This window comes from Nicotiana sylvestris, chromosome 8, assembly GCF_000393655.2.
Source record: "Nicotiana sylvestris chromosome 8, ASM39365v2, whole genome shotgun sequence".
NCBI classification, from domain to species: domain Eukaryota; kingdom Viridiplantae; phylum Streptophyta; class Magnoliopsida; order Solanales; family Solanaceae; genus Nicotiana; species Nicotiana sylvestris.
In genome coordinates this window covers 129,607,485-129,628,622 of record NC_091064.1, presented here as the reverse complement: position 1 = coordinate 129,628,622, position 21,138 = coordinate 129,607,485, and the positions used below count along the sequence as shown (strand labels likewise).

Genomic DNA, 21,138 nt, shown 5'->3' with positions numbered 1-21,138 from the left:
CATTGGGAGTGCAGACTTTGCAAAAGCTCTATGTGATTTGGGGGCAAGTATTAACTTGATGACTTACTCTGTGTTCAAAACTTTGGGTATTGGGCAACCGAGGCCAACTTCCATGAGATTGCAATGGCAGATAGAACAATGAAGAGGCCATTGGGTATAATTGATGATGTTCTTGTTGGGGTGGACAAATTTATCTTGCCGGCTGATTTTGTGATTCTTGACTGCGAGGTCGATTATGAGGTGCCTATAATCTTGGGAAGACCTTTCCTTGCAACTGGAAAGGCTTTAGTTGATGTGGAAGTAGTGGAACTCACCTTCCGGGTGGGTGATGAAAAAGTAGTCTTTAATGTATGCAAGTCAATGAAGCTGCCCAATAGTACTGAAGTGTGCTCTTTCATGGATCTTGTCAGGCAGTGATAGTTAAGGATAGTAGTGCAATGATCAGTGTTGAGTACTCTCTATAGGCGGTATTATTGAATCTTGATGTAAATAAGGATGAAGGCCGGGTGGAGTGTGTCAATGCATTACATGAAATGGGCTCTTACTCTTATGAGCCTCGGAAGCTCTCTTTGGATCTTTAGAATAGGAAGACTCCACCAACAAAGCCCTCAATCGAGGAACCTCAGTTGTTGGAGTTGAAGCCGTTGCCTCCACACCTCAGGTATGAATTCTTAGGCCCTAGTTCAACTTTGCCAGTTATTCTTTCCTCTTGTATTACTAACATGCAGGTGGATCCCACATTAGCGGTGCTCCAAAAATGGAAGAAGGCAATTGGATGGACTTTAGCTGATATTAGGGGGATAAGCCCTACCTTTTGCATGCACAAGATTATTCTTGAGGAAGATGCCAAGCCCTCTGTTGAACATTAGAGGAGGTTGAATGAGGCTATGCAAGAAGTTGTGAAAAAGGTGGTGATCAAGTGGTTGGATGTCGAGGTTGTGTACCTCATCTCGGATAGTTCTTGGACATCGTCGGTGAAATGTCTGTCGAGGAAGGGTGATATGACTGTGGTTACCAATGCACAAAATGAGTTGATTCCTACCTGTACTACCACTGGATGGAGGGTGTGCATGAACTACCGCAAGATGAATAAAGTGACCCGCAAGGATCAATTTCCATTGCCTTTTCTTGACCAGATGCTAGATAGACTTGTTGGGTATGCCTTCTACTGTTTATTTGATGGGTATTCTGGGTACAACAAGATTTTGATTTCTCCAGAAGATCAGTAGAAAACCACCTTCACGTGTCTGTATGGTACCTTTGCCTTTTCTAGGATGCCATTTGGGTTGTGTAATGCACCGACTACATTTCAGTGGTGTATGATGGCCATATTTACCGACATGGTGGAGGACATTTTGGAGGTGTTCATGGATGACTTCAGTGTTTTGGGTGACTCGTTTGATGAATATTTGAAAAATATTGACAAGGTGTTGGCCTAGTGTGAAGAAACCAATCTTGTGCTCAACTGGGAAAAATGGCACTTGGTGATCGAGGAGGGCATTGTCCTTGGCCATAAGATTTCAAAGAACGGAATAGAGGTGGACAAAGCCAAAATTGAAATGATTTCAAAGCTTCCTCCCCCTACTTCAGTCAATGGGGTTAGAAGTTTTCTTGGGCATGCGGGGTTCTACCGGAGCTTTATCAAGGACTTTTTGAAGGTAGTGAATCCTTCGTGCAAACTTTTGGAAAAGGATGTGAACTTCGTGTTCAATGAGGAATGCATGATAGCTTCTGAACTCCTCAAGTACAAGTTGACCACCACTCCTATTATTACCGCACCCAATTGGAGCTTGACTTTTGAGCTCATGTGTGATGCAAGTGATGTTGCGCTTAGAGCGGTCTTGGGTCAAAGAGTGAATAAAATGTTTCACCCGGTGTATTATGCAAGCAAAACAATGAATGATGCTCAAGTGAATTATACGGTGACGGAAAAAGAGTTGTTGGCTATTGTGTTCGCAATGGAGAAGTTTAGGCCTTATCTCATGGGTGCCAAGGTGATAGTTCATACCGACCATGCCGCACTCCGTTACTTGATGACAAAGAAGGATTCCAATGCTTGGATAATGAGATGGGTCTTATTGCTTCAAGAGTTTGATTTGGAGATTGTGGATAGGAAAGGATGTGAAAACCAAGTGGCCGACCACTTGTCCCGCTTGGAGGAGGATGGGAGGCCTTGTGATGGCCTTAAAATGAATGGTTCTTTTCCTGATAAGCAACTCCTCTCAGTATCAGTGAATAGCATGCCATGGTTAGCAGATGTTGCCAACTTCCTTGTGACTGGTTTGTACCGTGTGAGCTCTCTTCTAACCAAAGGAAGAAGCTTAAATGGGATAGTTTTGACTGCTATTGGGATGAGCCTTACTTGTTCAAGATATGCACTGACGTTGTGATCCGAATATGTGTCCCGGAGGAGGAGCAATTGAGTATTTTAGAGGCTTGTCATTCCTCTTCCGCTGGTGGTCATCATGGTGTGGTAAGGACAGCTTCAAAGTTTCTTAGTTGTGGTTTTTACTGGCCAACATTGTACAAGGATGCAAGTGAACTTGTGAAGAGATGCGACGAATGTCAAAGAGCAGGTGGAATTTCAAAGAAGGATGAGATGCCTCTCACCACTATTCTCAAAGTTGATATCTTTGATGTGTGGGGCATTGATTTCATGGGCCCATTTGTTAGTTCATTTGGCAACACATACATTCTAGTGGCAGTTAACTATGTTTCAAAGTGGGTTGAGGCTGTGGCTTTACCCAATAATTAGGCCCGGAGTGTTGTTGCTTTCTCAAGAAGAGTATTTTTACTAGGTTTGGCACTCCTCGAGCAATCATAAGTGATTGGGGTCTAATTTTTGCAATATAGGTTTTGACACTTTGCTTGCAAAGTACGATGTCAATCACAAATTTTCTACCCCTTATCATCCCCAGTCGAGTGGCCAAGTTGAAGTCTCAAATAAGGAAATCAAGAGTATATTGTTAAAGACGGACAATGCAAATAGGACCGATTGGTCAAAAAAATTGGATGATGCTCTATAGGCTTATAAGACTGCCTACAAGACTCTGATTGGTATGTCTCCATACCAGTTGGTGTTCAGGAAAGCTTGCCATCTACCAGTTGACTTGGAAAACAAGGCCATGTGGGCTTTGAGGAAGCTAAATCTTGAATGGGATGTGGCAGCAAATCTTCGTGTGGAGCAACTTAATGAACATGATGATTTCTGATTTCATGCCTACTCCAGTTCATCCATGTATAAGGACAAGATGAAGTACCTTCATGACAAGTATGCTCGTGGCAAGGAGTTCAAAGTGGGTGATTTGGTTCTCTTGTTCAATTCTCGGTTACGTTTGTTTCCGGGAAAGATTAAGTCAAAATGGTGTGGACCTTTTGAAGTTGTGCTTGTGACTCCGTTTGGTGCACTTGACTTGAAAAACAAAAATGGAAAGATCTTCAGAGTTCATGGGCACAGAGTCAAGCACTATCTTGGCAAGATTGATGACAGCCACGTGGTGGCAATGATCCATCTGAAGTGATTTGATGGTAACTTGCGTCATGCGTGACGTTAAATCAGGCGCTTCTTGGGAGGCAACCCATGTGTTTTTATTTCTTTCTTTTTGATTTCATTTATAGTGCAGGATCTGTTTTTGGACTAACTGGTTGTGAGATGTGTGTAGGGATGTTTTGATGCAGTGCAAGACCAAATTAGAAAAATGTTGCACTCTCTGAAGTTTGGACTGCTGCCGCGATGCATTTTTCGAGGCCGCAATGGGCTCATTGCGGAGGCGGTAACTGACCGCGGTCAGCGGTGCTAAATGTTCCAAAGTGATAGTTCTCTGAAGTTTAAACCGCGGCCGCAATGCATTTTTCGTGGTCCGCGGTGCATTCTCTGCGGTCCGCGGTGAAGTCCATGCTAGTGCCTTTCTGAGTTTCATAACCGCGGTCCGTGGTAGATTTTTTACAGTCCGCAGTGGGTAAGTAGAGAGGATCCCAGGTTTTTTTCTATAAATATGATCTCAGGCCCCCTTTTACACTTTTCGCTATTTGTATTCTCACACAATATTGAGTATTGTTCACTCACGCACTAATTTACACAACACAAGAACTAAGTTTCACCTATATTGCTTCTCACTTCTGGTAATTCAAATCTATCCTTAGTCTTTAATTTTGTTTTTATTTACTTTTAATTTTATAGTTCTTACTACTTCTTCTTCTTTTTTCTTTCAATTTTTAACTTAGGGTTCTATAATGTTAATTAGATTAGGTTTTAATTAGTCAGAAATGATGATTAACTACATAGTGGGTTGATAATATGTTGATTAATGCTAAAATGCACGAAAATTTGAAACCATAAGTGATGAGCCCAAAAATTTGACCGTCGCAGTCCGCGGTTGTTTTTCCGCGGTCAGCTATCATTTGAGAGATTTTCAAGCCTAATCATGGTCCGCGGTGGCATTTTTCGCGGTCTACAGTGGCAGTGAATCATAGAGTGGGTAGTCTGAGTCCCACCGCTCCGTGGTACGCAGTTGATTTTTTGCGGTCCGCTGATGTAGCCTTCGCGGCCACAGTGCATTTTTCGCGGACCGCGGTCGGCATTTCTACTTTACACTGTCAACTACTTTTCTGCATTGCTTCTTCCAATCTTTGCACTAAGAAACATTAACTGAATTCTCCTTGCAGACAACGGTTAAATCAAGAGGAGATGGTGACAAACAGAAAGGAAGAGGGGAGTCCTCCTGGGGTAGGGGACGAGGAATGATAAAATTGACCTCACGGGTTCAGAAAGCAATTGGGGAAACAAGGAAAATCATCAAAGCTGGAGATAGAGTTGCTTCCTATTCAGAGGGAAGTGAGTATTTGTCCTCCCGGGAGGCATTTGAGTCTGATTCTGTGCCGTAGTATGTACTTGACTTCCTGGAGAGGCATCGTTTGAGAGATTCACCTACACCTCTGGCCTCTCCTACTACTCATGCTTCAGTTCAAGTTTCTTCTAAGTCGTCTGAGGGCTCAGCAGAGAGCAGTGATAATGCAGCCTCTACTTCACCTATAGCTTCAACACGCGGTGAGGATCCCATTGATGAAGAAGAAGAGGATAACCCCAAACCGGGGGTGTAGAAAGAACTAGAAACCCCGAGGCTTGGAAAAGTAGATTTGTTAGTGAGGTTGCATACCACAAGTTCCGAGAGTGGTGGCCCTAGAGGAAATTGATTCTTGAGCAAAAATTCATTAAGAGGGACATTCTGCCTCACAACCCTAATGTGAAGAGGCAATTTAGAGAGCGACCGGGCTGGGAATATTTTACAAGAAATGTCTGAGATGCAAACGAGTACTTAGTCAAAGAGTTCTACGCAAATGCCGCCCACATAAAAAAAGGGCACTAAAGTGACTAAGGTGCGGAATTTGACAGTGAAGTTCAATGGGAAGACAACTAATGACTACCTAGGCTTTCCTAAGGAATATGAATCACTATACTTGGAAAAGGTGGCATCGGATGAGGCAGCCCGTCTGTGGTTAGCAGAACACCTAGCACTCCCGGGTACCACCCCGGCATGGTTGACATCAGGAGTTGAAATCTTGAGGGAGACTCTGAATTTTGAGGCAAAGGGGTGGGAGACTTTTGTGTGCAGAAGGCTGGACCCTACTACCCATGAAAACTCTATGCCGGTCTCCCGGGTGATGTTGGTGGCATCTATTATGGTGGGGTTCTCGATCAATGTTGGGAATGTTATGTCTAGGGTGATCACTAGGGTAGTCAACGAGGGTGACAGATGATACCCCTTCCCAAATTTCCTTACAATCTATTTTGATGACCAAGACATGGAGAAAACGAAGTTTGACGTGAAGGTGAAACCAAAGATGCCCTTTTCATGGTACAACCTCAAGGCTGATGACAACCCCAAAGCTAAAGATCCTAAAGGTAAAGCCACTACTTCTACTGGCCAGTTTGAAGAGCCAGTAGTAGTAGTCCCTTCTTTTCAGCCTCCCACAGCCACACCAGATATTACTTCCTGACCATCCACTTCCACTGCTCCAGATATCCCCTCATCCTCAACCTACCCATTGATTGCCCACCGTTTGAGACAAACACTTGCAAGTATCAACAACTGGATGCAGGCAGCTACTTTTAAGCTGTTTGTGCTTTCTAGCTCGGTGGAAGCCCAGTCCGTACCCCCACATCCACAGGTTCCAGCTTTAGTGGAGGAGATTCTCAAAGAGCTTCTGGACAACCAGAAGAAGCTCCTAGAGAACCAAAAGTTGATTATGGAAGCTATAGATGCTCATGGGAGGTCACTAAAGGAGCTGACCAAGCAGACAAAGAAGTTGAAGCATGCTCGGGCCTCAAAGGAGTCTTTGAAGGAGTTGAGGGTAAGTGGAGAAGATGAAGGCTGCTTATCATCTACCATTGGAGATATTGTTGCATGACCACCCTCTAGCAGCTCAGACTGAGCCGGAGCAGCAGCAGGAGTTGGAGAGGGCACCAAAGATGAGGAGAGTGATCCCCCAAGTAGATGATGCAGTGATTGAGTTGGAGGACCCGCAGGGAGGTTCCTCTAGCCAACCTCAGGTCCCGGAGTAGGAACAGGTTACAGGGATCCAGTCACAGGTTCCCGAGCAGTCACAGGACTCAGGGACCCAGACTCATGACCCCATGCAGACGGAGGACCCACAGGGAGTTTTCTTTACTCTCTATCTTCTTCTTGAGCTTATTTTTGGCTAGTTAGCATTGAGGTCAATGCTAGCTTCCATTTGAGGGGGTATCCCTATTTTGATGATTTTGGACTATAATTATGATACTATTTTTTTTGTTATGCTTTTTCACTTTTGGTATGTATATAATTTTACAAGTTTATTTCACTTTTCGTATTTTGCAATCTTTGTTTGTATATAAAGTTACTTTCTTATTTATATATTCTTTCCCTCTTATGTATATTCGTTTAAATCCCCTATTGTACATATTTAGTTTACCTTCTGTATTTTCATTTATAGCTTCTTACTTTATTTTAGTAGCTCCTTTTTTCAGTTCGTAGAGCTTCTTATTTTGAGTTTTGCGTTCAATAAGCCTTTGGTTTTCTTAATGCCACGGTTCTTTCCAAAGGTGGAGTTTGTGTGAACCGGGTGGCTCTTCCCGATGATGGATGGCATGACAACCTTCTTATGGGTTTGAGTCTGTTTTCTTTTCGTTTTTGTGTAAATAGTAGCTAGTGAGTAATAGTGCATCAAGCAAAGCTTCACTTGGGCCTAATACATTTGCCTTTGACCTTATGGTTAAAAAGAAATTGATATGTATAGGATGGTGACAGTTGTGACCTTGAAACTCTTGTGTTGGCTAATAATCATCAAGTGGTTTTCCGGGACCATTTGCATTGCTCAAATCTTAGCTAAGGTTGTTGTTGTCCCCCGGCTCAGTTTATTTAGCAATCCTATAGCTTCTGTGGTAAGAATTTGATTTGAAAGTCTAAGTCCCGTGCCATTAAGTCTAGAACTTGCCCTGAATGTTTGTCTAGGCGAAATTCTAAATGTAGTTTGACTTGAGGAGTAATTATAGGCTCTTCTTGATCCGAATGATATCTTGAAAATATCCATAGCCTACCAATGATAATATCCCTAGTCAACTCCTTTGAGCCATAACCTTTTTTATTTCAAAGACCATGATACAAGCCTATACCCATTCTAAAAACACCCTCTCTTGGCACCCGATCTTTCCTTAGCACAAGGCAAAAGCATAAGTTTTGGGGGGAGAGACGAAGAATGCAAAAAGTGGTAAAAGGTACAAAATGAAGAAAAAAAAGAAAGAAAATCAAAAATTCAAAAAGAATGAACAATGTAGAAGTAATGAAGGGGTTCAATAAAAGTAAAAATGATGAAAGGCGTGGAATGATTAGAAAGGAGAAAAAGGTTTGAAATGAACAAGAAAGAGTGATGGTGTGTCTCTCTAACCCCTAAGAAAGAAGCAAATGACTCAAAGAGTCAAGAGAATGTGTGTCATAATGAAGCAAATGAAGTGCTTAAAGGAAGATGAAACCTTCTTAGACAAAATATATCCTACCCTGAACCAAAAGCCTTCATTATATCCCCACAAAAGCACTATATGATATTGAGTTGAGTAAAGCTTACATTAGTGGTGACTCACATAAGGGGCAAGCTAATAGTACTTAGAGTCGGACTTGTGACCTTTCATTGAGAGAGATGATTGTGTTTTCCACAATCCTCTTTCTAAGTGCTACAATCTAAAAGTGAGGTTTTGCTTAAGGAAGAGTGAGGAGTATAAGTTTGGGTTCCACAATGACCAAAGTAGTAGAAAGAGTTTCCTTGATGAGTTAAGTCAACTCTTGATGCTTTTGTGTCGCACTAAAACCATGGTGCTTAAAAAGGTTGAATGTTGTTAATGATTCATTTGAATTGAGGGAAATTGTTAGTCCCAATTGATGCTTGATGAGGTCACTTTAGGTCAACTGAATTTTCTTATTTTTATTCTTAAGGAGGTGGAACTTACTTTGTTTGCTTGAGGACAAGCAAAAGGTTAAGTTTGAGGGATTTGATAACTAGGGATTGTAGTAAATTTTATACTCCTTTTTGCTTGAGTTTTGGATTAAAAGTGTATACAAGTAATCCCGAAAGCTTACATGTTGTGCTTGTTTGCAATGTTTGGTCAAAAAGTGACAAGGAAGTCAAAACCAGCTCAAAAAGAGTGAAACCTACACAAGTGCCAAGAACAAGTCAAAGCACCACTACAGCAGCAAATCCACCGCGGCTGCAATAGACCCACGGCAACTGCAGGTCTTTTATCGCAGTCCGCGGTGGAAAAGATCAGAGAAGATGAAATCCTAGAATTTCAAGCAACACGGCCCACGGTTGATTCTTCGTGGCCGTAGTAGCCTCATCGCGGACACAGTCCATTTGTTGTGGTCCGCAAAGAAGAGATTCAGAGAACATTAAGTTTGGAAGTTTCAAGACACCACTTATCGCGGTCCATTTATTACGGTCTGCGGTGGCCAGATTCAGAGAACAAGATTTGAATATAAAAAGCCTCACCGCGTCCGCAGTCCGCGGTACCTCCTTCAAGGGCATTTTTGTCCAAAAAATTCGGCCTTATATAAATACTTCTTTTTCAAATTTTTAGGTCATCTCATCTATAGATGAGCACGTGAACGTCGTTTTTAGCTATTTTGAGTAATATTATATCTAGTTCAACATTGAACCTTCAAATCTTAGTTTGTAATTATATTTTATGGGTTAGTCTTCATCTCTATATCTAATTTCTTCCATTATTGTGAGTAGCTAGACCCATTAGCTAGGGTTGTGGCTCAACCCTAGTGTGGGTATTTGTTGGGCCTCTTGTTTTAGGGCTTAGATGTTTATGAGTGGTTGATATTTGGCCTGATTTGTGTTTTTCATGTTGTATTAGTGGTTGCAAACACCAATTTGTGCCTTTTTTACATGAGCTCTTCTTGAGAAAGAGAGCTTGAGTCTAGGAAAATCAGGCCAACAAGGAATTGGGGCGTATTCAAGAGATTGATAGCCTCAATTAAAGGGTTAAACCTAGAGATAGTAATACCCGACTTGAGCCTATATTGCTTGCACAATTTCGACACTCAATTGGTCTTGAGAAAGACAATTAGGGCAAAGTCACTTAAGCTACCGAGAGGTACAGAGTGAGTAGTTTCGTGCATTGGCTATATCGTGATCCTAAACATAACAACTTTGCCTTAGGCTTTAGAACCCGTCAAGTATTCACCTAGGGGAAAGTCACTTCCCTAGTGCCTTTTCATAAATTAAGAAAACCTCACAAAAAGATATCATACTTAGCTTAATTTCAGCATCATTAGTGATAATCTAGATTAGTGAACCATCAACTCATGTTTAGAAGTGTAAATGGTCACTTTGCACGTCATTAGTGTAGCTAGGAACCCAACTCCCAAACATTCTAGTTCCCTAAGGATTCGATCCCGACCTTCTCGGGTAAAAGCTGCATCGACCACTCTTGCCACTCTATAGTGGTGTATGCTTGGACTCAATCAGGGCACAAGCACTAGAATAATGACCCGACTCTCGAGACCTCTTGGCCTTCCTCTCCTCTTTGTCCCGAGCATGCATACCCCCTACTCTCCAGCAATGTTCACCACCTGCTGATAAAAAATATCCATTTCTAACTCCCGAGCCATGCTAGACCTGATGCTGGGAATAAGCCCCTCAATAAACCGGCAAACACTCTCACGAACTGTAGAAACCAAGGCTGGTACATGCCTAGCCAAGTCAGTGAAATGGACAGCATACTCCGAAATAATCATAGTACCCTAACGCAAATGCTCAAACTCTGCACGCCATGCGTCCCTGAGGCTCTGAGGAACATACTCCCTCAAAAACATATCTAAAAACTGGGTCCATGTAAGGGATGCTGCCTAAGCTGGACTGTCCAACTCTAAAGTACGCCACCACTGATAGGCTGCTCCTCAAAGCTGGAAGGTAGTGAAATAAACCCCACTCGATCCTGATATACCCATAGTGTGGAGGATACGTTAGCACTCCTCAAGAAATCCCAAAGCATCATCTAATGCTAGACCACTGAATATAGGAGGCTTGTACTTCTTGAACCTATCAAGCCTCCGTTGCTCATCCTCTGAAGTAGCTACCCAGTCATCGGGTTGAACTAGGGTTGCAGGCGGTACTGGTATAACCTATGGGATCTGATCAACCTGGACCCACTACTCAGGAATGCGCGCGGAGGGAGTCTGTGCTCCTCCCCCTGCCTGGGATATGGCTGCAGCAAGGGGAATCAACTATGCCTGAGCTACAGTGGTGTACATACTCACGAACTTTGCAAGGGACTCCTGAATAGCTAGAATAGTAGTAGCAGTAGGCGTATCAGGTTCCCGAACTCTGGCTGGAGCTGCTGGTGGCTCCTCTATGGCAGCTCACGCAAGTGCTCTGGCAGCATAACATGTGCGTCCTCAGCCTCTACCCTGGCCCCGACCTCTGACGACTCTAGAAGGTGGCGTGGGTGCCAAGTCATCTCCGGTAGCATGTGTCCTCCATATGTGAGAGAATAGAAGACAGAGGTTTAGAATTGTGATGTCAAAAATCTCGCACGAAAAGAAATCAAATGAAGTGGAATTTTTTCCTAACAGTTACATGGCCTCTCACACGTAATCTAGATTGATAACTGTTGTTGTAGGCAAACTCTACCAGTGGAAAGAACTGATTCCAGGAAACACCAAACTCCATCACACACGCACGGAGCATATCCTAAAGAATCTGAATAGTGCACTCGGACTTTCCGTCTGTTTGGGGTGAAATGTTGTGCTTAACTTCACCTGAGTACCCAACTCATGCTGTACGGCGCTCCAGAACCGTGATGTGAACTAAGTACCTCTATCTGAAATGATGGAAACCAGAATACCATGCAGACGAATAATCTCCCAGATATAAATCTCTACCAACCGCTCCAAAGAATAGGTAGTACACACAGGAATGAAATGCACGGACTTGGTTAGCCGATCCACAATCACCCAAATGGCATCAAACTTCCTCAAGGTCCATGGGAGTCCAACTACGAAGTCCATGGTGATCCCCTCCCACTTCCACTCCAGAATCTCTATCTGCTGAAGTAAACCACCCAGTCTCTGGTGCTCATACTTCACCTGCTGACAATTGAGGTACCGAGATACAAACCCAACTATATCTTTCTTCATTCACCTCCACTGATAGTGCTGTCTCGAGTCCTGATACATCTTCATGGCTATCAGATGGATGGAATACCGCAAACTATGGGCCTCTTATAGGATCAACTCATGAAGCCCATCAACATTGGGTACACATATCCGACCATTCATCCTCAATACCTTGTCATCACTAATAGTCACATCTCTAGCATCACCATGTAGAACCTTGTCCTTGAGGACAAGAAAATTAGGGTCATCATACAGAGGCTCTCTGATACGATCCAATAAGGAAGACAAAGAAATCACACAAGCTAGAACCCGAATGGGCTCCGAAAGATCCAATCTCACAAACTAGCTAGTTAAGGTCTGAATATCCATCGCTATGGGCCTCTCCACTGCTAGTAGATAAGCCAAACTCCCCAAACTCTCTACCCGATGACCCAAAGCATCGGCCACTACATTGGCCTTGCCCGGGTGATACAAGATAGTGTTATTACAATAGACTGTATAAGACACCGAACCTAGAGGCAATATTAAAATTGGGGTTGTAGTCAAAGCTGTCTTGAGCTTCTGGAAGCTCTCCTCACACTCTTCCGTCCACTGGAATAGAGCAGCCTTCTGGGTTAGCCTGGTCATAGGTGCTGCAATAGATGAAAATCACTCACCAAATTGACGGTAATAACCCTCCAAGCCAAGAAAACTACGAATCTCTGTAACTGAGGATGGTCTAGGCCAACTCTATTCTGCTTCCACTTTCTTCGGATCCACCTTAATCCCTTCACTCGATACCACGTGACCCAATAATGCCACTGAATCCAATCAAAACTCACATTTTGAGAACTTTGCTTATAATTTCTTTTCTATCAAAGTCTGAAGCACTGTCCTGAGGTGCTGCTCATGATCTTCCCGACGCCGGGAGTATACCATAATATCATCAATAAAGACAATGACGAACGAGTCAAGATATGGCCGGACACAATGTGCATCAAATGCATGAAGGTTGTTGGGGCATTGGTTAGCCCAAATGACATAACAAGGAACTCATAATGACCATACCGAGTCTTGAAAGCAGTCTTCGGGATATCTGGCTCCCGAATCTTCAACTGATGGTAACATGAAAGCAAGTCAATCTTAGAAAACACTCGTGCACCCTGTAACAGGTCAAAAAAATCATCAATACGAGGCAAAGGATACTGATTCTCACTATAACTTTGTTCAACTGGCGAATCAATGCGCATATGCATAGAACCATCCTTTTTCTTCACAAACAAGATAGGAGCACCCCAAGGTGATACACTAGACCGAATAAAACCCTTATCAAGAAATTCCTATAACTGATCCTTCAACTCGTTCAACTCAAGAGGGGCCATCCAATACGGAGGAATAAAAATGGGTTGAGTTCCTGGCAACAAATCAATGCCGAAATCAATATCTCTATCGGGTGGCATACCCGGAAGGTCAGCTAGAAACACATCAGGGAAATCCCGTACTACAGGGACTGAATCAACTATAGGGGTATCAATACTGACATCTCTCACATAAGCTAGATACGTATCACACCCCTTCTTAACCATTCGCTAAGCTTTAAGAAAGGAAATAACTCTACTGGGAGTGTGATCTAAAGTACCCCTCCACTCTACTCGCGGTACACCCGGCATAGCTAGCATCACGATTTTGGCATGACAATCAAGGATAGCATAATGGGGCGATAACTAGTCCATGCCCAAGATAACAGTAAAATCTACCATGCTTAGCAATAATAAATCGGCTCTAGTCTCAAAACCACTAAGAGCAATCAAACACGACCGATGAACGCGGTCCATAACAAGAGAATCTCCCATATGAATAGAAACATAAACAGGGGAACTCAAAGAATCCCGAGATAATCCCTAATGTGGGGCAAAATAAGAGGACACATAAGAATAAGTGGAGCCTGGATCGAATAAAACTGATGTATCTCTATGACAAACCAAGACAATACCTGTAATGACAGAATCGGAGGCGACGCCTCGGTAGGGGCAGGAAGGGCCTAATATTTGGCATGGCCTCCCCCTGTAGGGCGACCACTACCTCTCCGATCTCCACCTCTAGCTAGTTGAGCAGGTGGGGTAGCAACTTGTGTGTAATCATAGCCTGGAAACTCTGTGGGGCACGATGTGGTAGAGATGTCTGTGGAGGTGCACCCCTCCTAAGTTTGGGGCAATCTCACCATATGGCGTGTGTTGCCACACTCAAAACAAGATCAAGGAGTACGTTACGGATGTGGCTTGCTCGGGCCAGGTCAGCTATATTGACCACTGAAAGCACCCCGTACAGGAGGCGCACTAGATACTGGAGGTGCATAATAAGGCTCTTGAGGTCTTGGAGGAGCTGGAATACCACTGGCTGCTGGAAGAGCAGAATGAATGGCGCGACTCATATAACCCCTACCATGACAAACTACAGCTGGGGCACGGGCACCAGAATAATGTCCCGACTCTCGAGAACTCTTGGCCTCCCTCTCCTCTCTGTCTCGAGCATGCATACCCTCTACTCTCCTAGCAATACTCACCACCTACTGATGAGAAATATCTATCTCTAACTCCCAATCCATGCTAGACCTGATGCTGGGAATGAGCCCGTTAATAAACCGATGAACTCTCTCACGAACTATAGAAACCAAGGTTGGTGCATGCCTAGCCAAGTTAGTGAAACGAACAGCATACTCTGAAACAGTCATAGTACCCTGGCGCAAATGCTCAAACTCTGCGCGTCATGTGTCCCTAAGGCTCTGAGGAACATACTCCCTGAAAAACATATCTGAAAATTAGGTCCATGTAAGGGATGTTGCCTCAACTGGACTATCCAACTCAAAAGTACGCCACCGCTGATAGGCTGCTCCTCAAAGCTGGAAGGCAGTGAAAGAAACCCCACTCGATTCTGATATACCCATAGTGTGGAGGATACGGTAACACTCCTCTAGAAATCCCAAAGCATCATCTGATGCTAGACCATTGAATACAGGAGGCTTGTACTTCTAGAACCTCTCAAGCCTCCGCTGCTCATCCTATGAAGCTGCTACCCTATCCTCGGGCTGAACTGGGGCTGCAGGTGGTACTGGTATAACCTCTGGGATCTGATCAACCTGGACCCCGCTGCTCAGGAATGCGGGCAGTGGGAGTGTGTGCACTTCCCCTGGCCTGGGATGCGGCTGCAGCAAGGGGAACCAACCCTGCCTGAGCTAGAGTGGTGTACATGCTCACAAACTATGCAAGGGTCTCCAGAAAAGCTGGAATAGTAGTAGGAGTCGGCGTATCAGATGCCCAAACTCTGGCTGGAGCTGCTAGTGGCTCCTCTATGGCAGCTTGCGCGAGTGCTCAGGCTGCTCAAGGTGCGCGTCCTCAACCTCTACCCCGGCCCCGACCTCTAACGGCTCTAGCGGGGGGCGTTGGTGCTAGGTTATCTCCGGTAGAACGTGTCCTCACCATCTTTGAGACTTAGAAAACAGAGGTTTAGAATTATGATGTCAAAAATCTCGCTCGACAAGAAATCAAATGAAGTGGAATTTTTTCCTAGCTGATCCGCGAGACTCTAATATATTGGCTTCTGATTCATGAATCCTATGAACCTAGGGCTCTAATATCAACTTGTCACGACCCTAGTTCTCCCTCCGTGAACTATCCTGATGGCACCTAGTCTCTACGACTAGGTAAGCCTAACAAATTGCGGAAAAAGGAAATGAAATACGAAACTGGCAAGTTATGAGTAAAACTATAAATAAAGAGTTTATAAATGTCACTCGACATATACAATAGGTGCTCACAATACGGAAACAAATTTCCAAAACCCGGAATCTCATGAATCACAAACTAGAGGAAATACATAATGTTCTATCTCCAAATTTCTAAACAAAATAATTACAGAAGGTCTATAGCTAAAAGAGAGAATAGAGAGGGACTCCTCGGTCTGCAGATGCGACAGATATACCTCGAAGTCTCCGAAAATTAGGCTTAAGAACTTTTCTTAATTTTTTCCCATTTTTTATCCAAATCCCACAATTAAATGATAAAACCAACAATAGATTAATGGAATACAACTAGAAAGGGATAAGGAATCGTTACCCACTCATTTCCCCTTTAAAATCCTCCCAAAATCGCCTTACCCCGAGCTCCAAATTTGATTTTTCTAAGTTATGAACTCAAACCCTCAATTTTTCACATTTTTGCCTAGCAATTTCCGCTTATGCGATCATGGAACTGCACCTGCTAACCCACTTCTGCGACAGGGGACTCACACCAGCGAGATTTCATTAAATGGGCAGATAACGCACCTGCGCTCCTTTCTCCGTAGATGCGGTCCTCTTCCGCGACCCTATAACCGCATCTGCGATCACTGGCCAATAGTGTCCAAATTGCACCTGCAACTTCTTCCTCGCATCTACGGGCTACACCTGCGAGCTCCTTTCTGCGTGTGCGAAAATACCAGAAGCAACACTCTAGAAAATAGCCCAAGTCTAATTCAACCTTTGTTAAACATCTGAAACTCACTCGAGGCCTCCGGGACCTCAACCAAACATGTCAACCAATCCTAAAATATCATACAAACTTAGTGCAACCCTCAAACCACATCAAACAACACAAAAACTACGAATCACCCTCCAATCCAAACCTAAAGAACTTGAAATTTCAAGAATCCTACAACCTATGCTGAAACCAACCAAACCATGTCCGATTGACCCTAAATTTTGGACACAAGCCACATTCAACACTACAGAGCTATTCCAACTTTTGGAATCGAATTTCGACCCCGATATCAAAATCTCACAATCGATCCGGAAACTTCAAAAAATCAACTTTCGACATCTCAAGCCTAAATAATCTACGGACCTTCAAAACACAATCCATATACGCCCCTATGCCCGAAATCACGAAGCTAACAAAATCGACGGAATTCCATTCCGAGATCGTCTTCACTCTGCTCCGACTACAGCCCAAATCCTAAAGCTTAAGCTCTCATTTAGGGACTAAATGTCTCAAAACACTCCGAAACTCAAAATGAATCTTCCCGGCAACTCCCAATAGCAGAAACAAACACAGAAAAAGCAATTATTAGGGGATCGAGGCGTTAATTCTTAAAACAACCGGCCAGATTGTTACATCCGAGGACTAACAAGACTTCCTAATTGAATTATCCCTAAAATAATTAAGAGATTAAGGGCACCCAATGCGACTACAAGTAGTTCAATCCTATCCCTAGGTAGAATCTCTAATATGGGGGTTAACGCCTCAAGTTCTCGTTATTTCCCAACCCTAAATTACCTTTTTCAAGATTAATCCGAAGGTAATGGGTGAGCCCTAGTGTTAGCTAATCCCTCTGGAAATATTAAACAACAAGAATAATTAAAAAATACTCACTTCATAATAAATAAAAATCATTCAATACATATGCATAACAAGATATTTAATTCAAACTTTAATAATGAATATTCCCATAAATAAGATTCAAGTATTGGGATAAAATACACCACACTTAGATATTCAATAAAAGTATGAAAATAAATAAATGACTAAAAATGGATAAGAAGATCTCAACCAAAAGCTTCAAATCTTCAAGTCCCAAGTGTGTATGCAAGAACCCTAGCTCCAAAACATGTATTTTTCTACTCCAAGGAAGCCAAAATGTGGTCCAAATAAGCTAAGTTGTGTATTAAATGGTTTGGGGGTCAAAAATGTGCCAAAATTGTCGTGATTTTCCGCCTAGTTATGTGAATTGCGTTCATGGAAAGGGCTCTACGATCGCTATGAACAATGCTTTAAAAGAACCGTGATCGCACATTGGACCTCGCATTCGCGTGGCACATTTGACCAGCTGCTGACCATCTTTTCTTCACCGCGTTCATGTAAAGTCAAATACGTTCGTGATAGTCTTATTCTAGGTTGACTGCGATCATGTTTCCCTACCTCGCGATTGCATAGAATACTTGACCAATGGCTTACCAGCTTTCCTTCTTCGCGTTCCCATCATTTCAATCGTGTTAGCGATGACGTTTATTCTGGACTTCTAGGATCATATGCTACTCTTCGCGATCGCGAAGAGCATTAACTACTAGTAGTAATTTTTTTATTTTAACATATTCTCACTTTTTTTCCTTTCGTGTCTTTTCTAAATGACATGATACTTGAAATATGCCAATAAACCTCAACAAATGACATAGTTTCTCAAAAAAATCATATAAAAGCCTAAGATTCAAGAAGAGATAAGTTGGTAAAATACCAACTTATCAACCCCCACTGGGTAACAACTTCAACCTTCTAAAATAGATTTCTCTCTCAAATCAACCTCCAAACGACTCGAGTCTAGTCAAATACACCTCAATAACATCAAACAAAGCTATAGGAATAAATTCCAATAATAAAGCTTCAATCTTCAATCAAATTTCCAAAAGTCAACAAAAATCAACCCGACCCTATGATCAAAACTCAAGTTAAGGGGTAGATCCCTGCTACCCATAATCTTATGAGTCCAAATATGTGATTAGATTCAAAAATCGAGTCCAAATTGGCCCTCAAATAGCCAAAATACACTCTCTTAAATTATAAACAAAATCCAAAGTTTCTTCTTTTTAAAATTCAACGATTAATGTGTATAAATCCTTGTGAAAATAAGAAATATAATCAAAATCAAGTAGAAATCACTTACTGTCAAAGTACTAGTGAAAATACTTTCCAAAATTGCCTCTTCCCAAGCTTCAAAACTCAAAATTGTGAAGAATTCGCTAACTCACAAAATATAAGATCTACCAGGCATTCTCGCATTTGCGACCCATATGCTCGCATCTGCCACAAATAACATGCATCTGCGAGGTCCGCCTATAATACCTATCCTCACACCTACGACATACCAGCTGCATTTATGGACTCGCAGGTGCAACCCCCCAATCGCAAGTGCGCAAATCCTCAAGCTTGCCCATTCTCAAAGGCGCGTGCAAATCTCTGTAGGTGCGCCTTCGGAGATGCAACCATCCACAAGACTATGCCAACCCCACTTCTGCGACCTTTCATCCACAGGTACAACATTGCACATGCGCACCAAACCTCGCAGGAGCGACACACCAGCAACATCAACTAACTCCAAAATGGTGCGGAATTATCCAAAACACAACTGATCCCCCTGTGTCATGATCCAAATCGGAGGGACACGGTGGGCACCCGGTGCCCGACTCAACCGAGTACCAATGTAACATATCTTTCTGATCACGCCATCATGGGTAAATGGGCTAAAAGGGCCGTCATGAGATAACCAGAATAAAACATAAGGGAATACTCTGCACAGGATGATCCAACATGATATACAGACTTACACATGTATCATATGGGCCTATAAGGCCGACATGATTATTTGTACAATCAAACCATAGGCCGATAAGGCCATACAAGTAACCATATACATGACATCTGCGTATAAGCCTCTAACACACATATAAACATCATAAAGGTTAGGACAGAGCCCCGCCATGCCAATCATTATATGTCCAAAGTATACTGACCAAATTGGCAACTCCGGAGCAAGTGAAGTGTGCCAACACCTTCCGCTGAGCTGATAGCCTACTAGGAGGACTGTCAACCTGTCTATCAGGGCCTCCGAGCATGAAAAGCAGCATCCCCGGGGAAAAAACAGATGTCAGCACAAATAAAGTACCAAGTATATAAGGCATGAAAGCAGTATATAAAAGACATGAAGGAAACATGGAGTAAAGAACTCAACCTGTAAGTCTGAATAGCTCTGTGAAGCATGAAATATTTATAATGTCATGTATATACATATAAATGTCATATCCTGTATAGGTATATGTGTACATAACATTATCAAGCCTCTAAGACATCCCATCATATCATCTCGGCGTCTATGGGCGAAATCATCAACGTATACCAACTGATCAGGTGGTGGTGCATATATAATGTTGTAACCTTTCCCCATACCCCATATACATATAATATACACGTATATAATGTCATCTGGTCATGGGTCAATGTACATGTATAAATGAATGCAATGCATAAGAAATAAGTCAATACACTACTTAAAAATCAAGTTTTAGCGACGGATAAATTCTATAGCTAAACAAAAAAATCCGTCGCTAATATCATTTTGCGACGGATTATCAAGAAATTCTGCTAACTATGAGCATTTTAGCAAAAGATTAGGGACGATGTTTGTAACTAATTCCAGTTTTTTTTGTAGTGATAAGATTTCTCAAAAAGTAATAAGATCAATATGCCCTCTGTTAATATAATAAAATAAACTTTATCAACTTACATATTTTCTGAGACCCATGAACAGACTATATAATAATAGGACACATGAGGAATCAAGAACATGGGCACCCTTAGTACTTCTATGAATGGAGTCATTAATGAAAGTTGCACATTTGCTTGTTTCGTTTGTATCATATGGATCATGCCAAAAAGAAAGAAGGAATAGCCTTAACATACCTTAACCATGTTGAGTCCTTAATATCTTCCAAGAAACTCTTCAAATAACTCAACTTAATCTACAATAACATTATCAAGTCCCTGACTGAATTCGGCAGCATCTCCCCCTGTAACAAGTGCCTCCTCCAATACCATAAACCAACAATAACAACCAGATCAATCTATCAACATATAAGTATTAATATCAAGACACCATATAACAACAAGAAGTCACAACTACTTCACAACGAGCGGCAAGCTCCAATTAGAACCTGTATATTCCATATCACCCTTATAGACTTCTTACTTTAACAGTGTCATTAACATGATAATAAAGACATTCACAAATGATTCCATCCTTATACTATATTTTTGTAACAAAGAAAATAATCCACAACTCCAACTATTCTCAATTAGCAACTTTATTCACTAGTTCATGTCTAGTCCATCCGTTTAACTTAATCAACATCAAGATAACCTTAAGCAAATGCAAGACCACAATATACATACCTTCTACAGTAGCTTTAAGTAAAAATCTACGTTATATTTACCTTACAACAGCCCTTAATGGCAATACAATACAATAGAATTGACTTAAGTTAATCTTCACTTCCAATCTAAAGTTTCATATGTTTCTTTCATCAATTCACTTGATCAACATATATACATGCATAACAACAGAAACCATATCATAATAAAGTAATTTTACCCATTTTCCAGTATATGGCCATTAAACAACCCAACAAAATATAACAACATCTCTTCCCCTTTCAAGTGATATCTTGTAATCCTCCACTCCAACACCACAACCAACGTGTAATTAACCTTAAATACCATCAAAAGGATGTTAAAGATACCTTAGGTAGTATATAACATTCTAACCCTAAGCTTAACCTAGCTCACCATCATACTTATTCATATCACAACATCATAGAGGGATATTTTTTTGGCACTCCACTAGGCAAGTGCCTAGGGTTAGTTTTATATATAAATGGAAAGTCAAAAATCAAATACAATGTCAGGAGGTCGTAGACGATGAAAGA

The 21,138-nt window shown here is 42.2% G+C and overlaps 1 protein-coding gene across 1 annotated transcript; it reads left to right on the top strand.

Annotated features, from left to right (window-relative positions):
• Positions 1-2,063: 2,063 nt before the first annotated feature.
• LOC138875667 (uncharacterized) lies at positions 2,064-3,212 on the top strand. Its single transcript, XM_070154522.1, has 3 exons — positions 2,064-2,291; positions 2,372-2,668; positions 3,027-3,212. The coding sequence occupies exons 1-3, from the start codon at positions 2,064-2,066 to the stop codon at positions 3,210-3,212; spliced, it is 711 nt and encodes a 236-aa protein (XP_070010623.1).
• The last annotated feature ends 17,926 nt before the right edge of the window (positions 3,213-21,138 follow it).

Excerpts from the sequence above, each read along its gene's own strand:
- LOC138875667 (XM_070154522.1), top strand. The coding sequence starts at position 2,064 with ATGAGATGGGTCTTATTGCTTCAAGAGTTTGATTTGGAGATTGTGGAT. Across the intron at positions 2,292-2,371 it reads TTGTGACTGGTTTGTACCGT|ATATGCACTGACGTTGTGAT; the intron begins GTGAGCTCTCTT and ends TACTTGTTCAAG. Across the intron at positions 2,669-3,026 it reads TTGATTTCATGGGCCCATTT|GCTTATAAGACTGCCTACAA; the intron begins GTTAGTTCATTT and ends GATGCTCTATAG.